This window comes from Glycine max, chromosome 13, assembly GCF_000004515.6.
Source record: "Glycine max cultivar Williams 82 chromosome 13, Glycine_max_v4.0, whole genome shotgun sequence".
In the NCBI taxonomy this organism is placed as follows: Eukaryota; Viridiplantae; Streptophyta; class Magnoliopsida; order Fabales; family Fabaceae; genus Glycine; species Glycine max.
The window spans coordinates 40,783,657-40,793,619 of NC_038249.2; the positions used below are offsets into that span (position 1 = coordinate 40,783,657).

At 28.3% G+C, this 9,963-nt stretch overlaps 1 protein-coding gene across 2 annotated transcripts; it reads left to right on the forward strand.

Annotated features, from left to right (window-relative positions):
- The first annotated feature begins 1,043 nt into the window (after positions 1-1,043).
- On the forward strand, positions 1,044-5,555 carry LOC100792625 (GABA transporter 1). 2 transcript variants are annotated; one of them, XM_041008482.1, is made up of 8 exons: positions 1,055-1,465; positions 1,756-1,865; positions 1,939-2,169; positions 3,099-3,196; positions 4,074-4,260; positions 4,352-4,482; positions 4,593-4,826; positions 5,047-5,555. In XM_041008482.1, exons 3-8 carry the CDS (start codon positions 2,091-2,093, stop codon positions 5,425-5,427), a joined length of 1,110 nt encoding a protein of 369 aa, XP_040864416.1. In that variant the 5' UTR covers positions 1,055-1,465; positions 1,756-1,865; positions 1,939-2,090; the 3' UTR covers positions 5,428-5,555. The 2 variants fall into 2 exon arrangements, with proteins under 2 accessions (XP_003550602.1, XP_040864416.1); XM_003550554.5 differs by lacking the exon at positions 1,756-1,865 and having other exon boundaries at positions 1,044-1,465.
- The last annotated feature ends 4,408 nt before the right edge of the window (positions 5,556-9,963 follow it).

Below are 9,963 nucleotides of genomic sequence, written 5' to 3' on the forward strand. Positions count from 1 at the left end.
CCTACTTTTCTTTCTTCTATTCCTTTCCCTCCTTCCAAACATAACGTAAGTCATCGCTACCTAACAAACAACATCTAGGTTAATAAAATATAAGTTAAATTAATTTTTTAATTCTTTAATTTATTTTTTAAATTTAATTTAATCTTTTAACTCTTTTTAGATTCAATTTAGTTGTCTAATATCTTAAAAAAAATTAGAAGATCAAATTAAATCTAAATAATAAATTATAGTATTTAAAAAATAATTTAACCTAAAATGTAGAATTATATATTGAAATATATGATTTTCTTATTTTAATTTAATTTCTCTCTTCTCACTGTCACTCCTGTTAGATAACCAAGAGACACCGCCCAAGATTCAATATAATTATTACTATGGGCTTTCGGCCCTTAAAAACAATCGGCATCACCTTTTTTTATTTTTATTTAATTTTATTGAAGTGGACCCAATTATTTGATGACCCACTTGGTAAAATATTACTATAACGTTATCTAGCTGCTTATAAATTCACTCCACTCTATCTTTTAAGGATAAATATTGGTAGTTACTTTCTCTCTAAGTCATAGAGAGATAAAAACAGAAAATAATTGATACGAAAGTATTTGTCAAAACTAATTTACAAGTTAGTTGAAAATTAAACTTATAAATTAGTTGAAACTTATAAGAGCTGAAATAATAAAAATTTATAAACTAGCTAGTTGATTGAATAAAAATATTTAATAATTAACCAATAAGCTAGTTAATAAATATAAAATCACATAAATATTTAGATTTAATTATTTGATATAAAGAGAGATATCAAATAATTTAACGAGGATAAAAATAAAAAAAAAAGTTGCTTATAATAAGAATAAGGGATCGAATAGAGTAAGATAATAATACTGATAAAGTATTTTTGAATAATAAAGTGTTCACAAATCACTTTATAAATTTCACCATTCAAAATAATTATATTATTTGGCCTTGAGTTATTCCAACCTCAACAAGATTACATGAAGAAGAGAACGAAAATGCTTGGCAACAACACCACCAAAAAAATGCTGACCCAAGTGCTTTTTGTTCTCAAATCAAAAGTAGTATAATTCATAGTTTTATTATCCCTTTCTTATCTCTAATTTCTTGTTCCTCTGTTTAGTTCTTTTGTATTTAAGCCATCTTGCAGGCTTTAATAATGTATTTATTTTTAACTACTTTTTCATAATGTATTAATTTTTAATTGCGACATAAACTTTGAGGTTCACAAATCGACTATGCTCTATTTAGTGTCTACCATTCAACACTTCTGTTGTTTAGCATTCACTTATTCTTCTGTTCATTTGTTTATGCCCTTGAACTCACACGTGCGCCTATAGAGAAATGAGTACGCTGCTTCCAACCTCAACAAGAGTACATGATACAGAGAACCAAAATGCTTCTCAACAACACCGAAGAGATGCAGGCACTCTCTTTGTCCTCAAATCTAAAGGTAGTAATCATTCATACATATAGTTTTCCATTCTTAATCAACTCTTCTTCGTCTTTCTTAGTTCTTTAGTATTTATATCATTTTGCAGTGTTCAATATATAGTGTATTAATGTTTAATTGGTATTCTAAGAACAACCATGCATTAGGGTATGTGTCACGAAGATAATGGAAAAGGATAAACCATCCTAATTTTATGTTACTAGTAACTACTTCAAAAATCACGACATGTTTACGTAACTTCGTTAATAGTGTGACTTAATTTTGTGATTGTATACCATGAATCATTCCAGGTCATCAAATCCTTTCATTGTTCTCACTTTCTTGTTTTTGTAATTGGAGCACACGAGGAACAAGCAACTATAGGCAGTAGCTTTCCATTTTCCTCGATAAAATCAAAAGGGTATCATGCATATTCGACATTAATTTTAATTAAAAATGGTAATTACATTAATATTTATTTATGATTTTTTTAGGTTCATGGATTCACTGTGGTTACCACTTGACAACTTCAATTGTGTCTCCATCACTGCTAAGTCTTCCTTATGCTTTAACCTTTCTCGGATGGAAAGCTGGAATATTTTGCTTGGTCATTGGAGCTTTCGTAAGCTTCTATTCATTCAACTTGATGTCCCTGGTTCTTGAGCACCATGCTTATTTGGGTAATCGCCACCTGCTGTATAGAGACATGGCTCGTGACATTTTAGGTACTACACTTTTAAAGTAAAATAATAAAAAATAAATGAAAACGTTTTTAGGAGTTTTTTTTTCTTAGTATTAATCTCTTTCAATTTATTGTTTCATCTTTATTTAAAAACTGATTTTTTAAATTATCAATAATTAATAATATTATTATGTTATAATATAAATTGTTATTGTATATAAATCTATAATATAATTTATATGTTCAATTTTATTATAAATTTTAGTTATAATATAATTTATATATTAACAAGAATTTATTAATTACAAAATTTAGTTATATATAAAAAAATTATTTATTTTGTACATTGCACAAACTAAAATACTAGTGTATGTGTGTCTACTCAAACACATGCATACAAGAAATATTACTTGTTTATTGTTATTGTGAAATGCTATAGGAGAAATGCTAGTAACATACAATACTCTTTAGCATATTCATAGGATCTTGCTAGCTAGTGTTTGGTTAAGAAATCAATAAATATTTTTTAACTAAAAATTAAGTTAGAGTTGTATTAGAAATTATGGAAGAAACACTTTTCAATAAGATTATTTTCTATTCGATTCCTTAATTAACTATTACTGTCATTAGCAATTTCTATTATCATATACCTTTTATTATATATATATATATATATATATATATATATATATATATGAATGAGAAATGTTAAAGGGACACAAGTGATATATAATAAGCATTTTCCGTGTTTGGCACCTCGATCGGTCACTGCTAAACCACTTGATAGACAGTTAGAATCCATTGCATTTGAAATCCCAGATGAGGTATATGCAAACATTATTGTCCTCACTCTTCACCTCACTAGCTGATTAAATGATCTGAAAATTTTTGCTACTATAGTTTAGTATGTTGTAGCACCAATTCATGTAGGCCAAATAACGCCAGAACTGATGTGTCGGTGTTACATGGAAGGTCCACGTTGGGGTCGCTATTTTGTGGGGCCAATTCAATTTGCAGTTTGCTATAATAATGAAGTTCTTTGTGCTCTTCTGGGGGGACAATGCATGAAGGTGAGTAAAGATCATTATTATATTTTTATTCCTTTATTTTTTATATATTAAATTAGAGTTTGCTATATTATAAATAATTAAAGGTATTTTGATTTTATTCTTGGTTTTTAAAAATTACCCCATATTTTTGTTAGAATTAATAAAAGAACCAAATAAATGTGTATGATGAACTTTATTGAAAATAAGTTTTGAAAAGATTGAGGACACTGACATTTCTAATTTAGACATATAGTTAAATTCACATAATTCCTCTGGTAGCATGAAGTGAACTGTGAACGTTTTTCTTACAAAAATTAACTGGCACCAGCGCAGCACCTACTTGACACCTCAGGAGAGATAAATATAAAAAACGAAGAATTTTAAGAACAATAAGTAATATGTTATGACGAGAGAAAAGAGAGTTAGAAGAAAATAATAAATGCTAATGCAGTGATTAAAATGGTAAAGTTTCTAACAATCAGGGATGGATTCAAAAAATTTACTTAGTGGGAAAAAAATTATAATGTTTTTATAAAAGAAAAATATTGTAAATTTTTTCAAAATACATAATATTATGATAAAAAAAATTAAAATACTTAATATATTTGATAGTTTTAGATAAAAATAAAAAAGTATAATTTGTTTATAAAAATTAAAAGTTATATATAATGTTCATAAACCAGGCAAAAGAAATTGGACATTAAGTCTATGGTATTATATTATTTTATTTTTATTAGAAATGAAAATTTAATCCTTGCTTCTCTTCTACTCCAAAATTTCCAAAAAGAAAAAGAAAAAGAAAACATGTTTTATGCACGTAGTGACGCAGGAGTACACAAACATTGATCATATACTAATTCTTCAGGGCTTTTTCTAATCCTAATGGAATCAACTGTAGGCAATTTACCTGTTATCAAATCCAAATGGAAATATGAAGCTTTATGAGTTTGTAGTGATATTTGGGTGCTTCATGCTGATGTTGGCTCAAATGCCATCTTTCCACTCATTGAGACATATTAATCTGGTGTCTTCGGTCATGTGCTTATCTTATAGTGCCTGTGCTACTGCAGCTTCCATATATATTGGTATTATAATTTCCTTTCCCTTCTTAATAATCCAGTTAATCTTGCAATTGAGTGCACGTTCTTTAAATTTTCCCAATGTCTACTTAATCAGGAAACTCATCAAATGCGCCAGAAAAGGATTATTCTCTGAAAGGCGATACGACAAATCGCTTATTTGGAATCTTTAATGCCATTCCCATCATTGCCACAACTTATGGTAGCGGAATAATTCCAGAAATTCAGGTTTGAAATATCTATATATATATGTATATGAGTTCTCTGTTACAATGCATGCCAGAGTATTTGTTTCAATTACTAAGAAAATACACATGATTGCACTTTCTTTGGTACAGGCAACATTAGCACCCCCAGTAAAAGGGAAGATGCTCAAAAGTCTCTGTGTTTGTTTTGTTGTAGTTCTCTTCAGTTTTTTTACTGTAGCCATTTCTGGCTATTGGGCATTTGGAAATCAAGCTGAAGGCCTCATTTTTAGCAGCTTTGTAGATAATAACAAGCCTTTGGCTCCTAAGTGGCTTATTTATATGCCCAACATTTGCACAATAGCCCAACTAACAGCTAATGGTGTGGTGAGTAACTACTAATCAGTGCATGTTTATATCATACTTTGCACACACCAATCATTACTTTAGATATTATACACTAAATTTAATACTCAAGAACATGTACAAATCACCTTGATGTGGTGTTTGAACACAATATTATGTCATTAAAACTTTAGAAAGGTTACGTTTCTATTGGGCAAACTCCATGGTTTAGTTCACCACTAAATTACAGCATTTGGTGCAGGAGTACTTGCAGCCTACAAATGTAATACTAGAGCAAATATTTGGAGACCCAGAAATCCCTGAGTTTTCTCCTCGCAATGTAATTCCAAGATTGATTTCTCGGTCATTAGCTGTTATTACAGCAACTATTATAGCAGCAATGCTTCCTTTTTTTGGGGACATGAACTCGCTTATAGGAGCATTTGGTTATATGCCACTTGACTTCATTTTGCCAATGATTTTCTTCAATATGACATTTAAGCCATCCAAGCGAAGCTCCATTTTCTGGTTGAATGTTATTATTGTCATTGCTTTCTCCGCACTGGCAGCTATGGCAACAATTTCAACAGTTAGGCAAATAGTTCTTGATGCCAAAACTTATCAATTATTCGCAGATTTATAATGTCCTTAATTAGGGTAATGTTCGTACACTTGGGGATCTCCTTATTCTCTCATGTTTGTAACTTGTTCAATCAGTACTTTTGCAGTGAATTGAGTCTAATAATTATTATGAAATGGATGTTGTTTGGAGGTTTGAAGCTAACCAATTTGTTTACTTTTTTTTTTTATTCAATTTGTTTATTTTCTCTGTCCCTTAGGTCTTTTATTTTTGTTTACATTAAGAGAGATGGACTGTGAGAAGTTGTCGATAAAGAGGTTTGATGAAATTGCATCTCATCTGTTAGACCCTACTTTTGGTTCGTCTTGTCTTATTATAGACATCAAATTTATTGCAAAACTTACTTACTTTAAGTTTTTGTAAAATATTTGGGAAAATATATATTTAAAAAAAACACAAATCAACCAATTTTTTTATATGTTAAGTAAAAGAAAGATATAAACATTAATACATTATATTTTTATACTTAACATGTCATAATGATATTTATTGAAAAATACGGGTTTTGATAATTAAGAAATTTGTACTATTAATTTTTTAAAACTAATTATCTTAATTTTTATATATATTATCTTTAAAGACAGAGCTCTTCGTAGTCACTAGTCGCTGGATAAATATAACACCGAGAGAAGTTGTTTTGTTCAATATATCAACAAGACAACAACTGTTGTTTAATTTAATGAGGCTACAAGTAAATTAAGAAGGGTGAAAACAGAGACTATTTATGTCATCTTGCAGGGTTCTATATAGTGTATTAATGTTTAATAGGGATTCTAAGAACAGCCACTATAGGATATATGTATCAGAAAGATAATAGAAAAGGATCGTAAACCATCTTTACGTGTTAGTAATTAGTAATTACTATATTTCAAGAATCACCATATGGTCACGTGATTTCGTAAAGTGGCTTTTTGTGATTTTATCTTACACATGGATCATTTTAGGTCAAATCATTTCATTGTTCGGTTCTTGTCAGTAGTTATATTAAATCTGTCCGATTACAGAACACGTGTCAAACAATCATTTAATGCTGGATTATTTTTCTAATTTTCTTTTTCCTTCACTCTCTCTACTGCTGAGTTTTATTATTGCCCGTGAGTGATTGAGCCTGCAATGCACGCAGGTCACTTCCTAATTTTAATATAATTGCTGGAGCACACCCGGAGGAATCAATTAGCTATCTTTTCATTTTCCTCGATAATGAAAACAATTAAAAGGTGTCATATACACCATTTTAATTAAGTAAAATGATAGTAATTAATTACATGTGATTCAATTATGATTTTTGGTAGGTTCATGAGTGCAGCGTGGTTATCACCTGAAAACTTATGAATTGTATCTCCACTGCTGTCTGCTAAGTCTTCATTTATCACTTATGCTTTAACAGTTTAACCTTCCTCGGATTGAAGGCCGAAATATTTTGTTTGGTAATTCATTGGAGCTCTAGTCAGTTTCTGTTCATTCAATTTGACATCTCTGGTCCTTGAGCACCATGCTTATTTGGATAATCGCCAACTGCTATATAGAGACATATATGGCTCGTGACAGTTTATATTAGGTCTTTAGGTACTACGTTCTTCACTGTATCAATAACACAGTAGTTAAGGAAGGATTTTAATTTTCTCTTTTAAAGTATTTTATTTTAGAATGTGACTTCTTCAGCGTGAAAAATGAGTGATTCTATACTTCTATTCTACATAGAATAATGTTAGTTGGACGATATTTAGATACATAATGAAAATGTTTTTAGAGCAAATAAAAATCAGATTAACGATATACCAATTGTTTTCGACCTTTAAAAATTAATAAATAGATAAAAAATAATAATTTTATAAAAATAATCTTAATATTAATATTACATTGAAAAATTAAAGACATAATTATTATAGATATTAGTAGCAATTAATTATTATATTATATAGCCAAGTGTAAAACTTATTTTTTCTCAAATGCGATAATTATGTTAGAACGGTTGAGGTAAAAGAAAAAAATGATAAATATAACCCTAAAGAATCTTGCAAATAACTACATATAAATTAGATAAACGATATAACTTTTTCAAAAAAAAAAAATCCTCTCCATTTACTGAAAATTTTCAATATGATAAATGTTATGTGGGCCCATAAGACCTCCTTTGTATCTATATCCCTCCCACTAAAAATTCCAGTAACTAAATATAACTCCAGTGCTTTTTCTTTTTCGGTCTTTTCATGTCTGTCCCATATCTTAGTTACAGGAAAAAGTTGGCGCATGATGAAAACAGGAAAAAAAAATAAAGGAAAAAATAATCTTTTAAAAATGTAACCCTAGAGGCTAGAGCTTCTTGTAATTAATATAAATAAGTATGCACCATCACGCATTATTAAAAGAAAAAAGTATATACATTATCACGAAAATTAAAATTCGACAAGCTAAGTTGTACGTCTAGGCCTTTTAAGGGGAAGCTTCTCGCTTCTCCATCTCAGAATATCCTTTTTCAGAAACACAGGTAACTTCCTAATTCAACTCTGCCATTTTGAGTTCATTTAAAGTCTTTGTTTTACATTAACTGTTACAATAAAAGAAAAAAATTTAATTACTCATTTAATCTTTATATTTATATAATTATATTTAATAATTACTATTATTATTAAAAATATATTTTTTATGATATCAAAATAAAGATGATTTCTTAATACATGATACAGTGATATTTGTATAATCATTCTATAATGATTTTTTAAAAATCGTCTTAAAAATTATTATTTTAAAACGATTTTGTAAAAATCATCTTAAAAATTGATTATTTTTAGACAATTTTATAAAAATTATCTTAAAATATTTTGTTTTATATTTTAATTCTTACATATATACTTTTTAAAATCATTTTAGTTCATATACGTACACTTTTTAACTTATTTTAGTCCTCTTGGACAACAGGAGTTAAAACGAGTAATTTTTAAATATAGAGATTAAAACGTAAAATTTATATAAAAACAGAGTCCTTACGAGTTAAACCAAGGAATAATGTTGTATACAATTTCCACATTAGTCAAGTGATGCTTCCCGTACTGTACTGTGTCTTTATTAACCAACCACTAACCACTGAGAAGAAAAAAAGGATGTTAGCTTTTTTATAAAAGAAATAAAAAAAACAAGTTCTAAAGCTCGATCAGTTTCATCTATATTATCCATCAAATTAATGTCACATTTAGTTCTTAACTGTTCATTTTCATACATGTGGTACTAAAATAACTCGGGCCGGGCACTGATTCTTACGCCAATCAACCATACAGACTTTACAAAGCCAATATCAAACGTAGATGCATCAATATATAAAATAGGAGGTAGAACTTCTTACACGCCATCAAAGTGTTTATTTCAACTAAGAAAAAGACTCATGATTGCACTTGGACTGTTAACATAATAATTTGAATTCAAGTTTATCTTTTAGTTTGTTATCTTTTAAATTCAAACTCAATTTAAGTTACAAATGATTTAATAAATAATTTATGATTCTGTTACTTTCTTCTTATATTTTATATATACACCTCTTATACTCATACAGAATGTTGAAGAAAAAATTTATTTTATCTTTTCTATAGCACTTTCTTTAGCTGCAGGCAACATTATCACTGCGTTTGTTAAGTAAATACCTATGCTGTAATTGAAGTTAGAGTAATAATTAACACCCAGATTCCCATTACAACACTACTTAGTGTTGGAGTCCGGTCAGTATATATTAATACCGGTTGCTAATTTATTGCATTGCTTGGATGTCCATCCAAATTCAATGTATTAGTTTAAAGTTTTTCATCCTATAAACTAGAGGCATAGCTTGCGTAACGCATGCTGAATTTGAAAAATAGAATTTCTATGCTGTTACTTTTTTTCTTTATAAATAGAACCTGAGAGGTGAAGAACATCATCCAAAAGTAGAAGTGAAAACAAAGATTTTGTGTAGAAGTGAACGAGGGAGAAAGGTAAAAGCCTTTCAAAGTGAGAGAAAAAATAGTGTGATTATTAAGTCTTGAAACTGAGGAAAATATATCAGATATTAGGTATTATCTATTACTCTTTGTATTGTAAAATTGTAATTTTATGAGTATATTTATTTTTTTCTTCTTCTAAATTTTAAGCTCAATAGATTATTACTTATTATATTTATATAATTATAGAATCCTCTAATTAATCACAGTGGAGCGAGCAACAACGTGGATCTTGAAGGTGACATCCAATTTGCATATAAAAAAAATTACTATTGTTTTAAAAAAATCTGATCTAAAAATTATTATTGAATAAATTTTGTTACTATATAATTTTTTTGGTGTATGTTATTATATAATCTATTTTTTTGAGTATTTTTTTTCTAAACTACCAAATTAATAACAATCTTATCTTCTTTTAAAAAATCTTATTTAAATACTATGTTTTATCAAAGTTTAATTATCATACCGTCAGTTTATATCCCAACTTTTTAAATTATAAAATCATCAAGTTTTTTGAATTGACTATCAAAATAATCCTCTATAGAAGATTAGTCACGCTAATAACTCATTA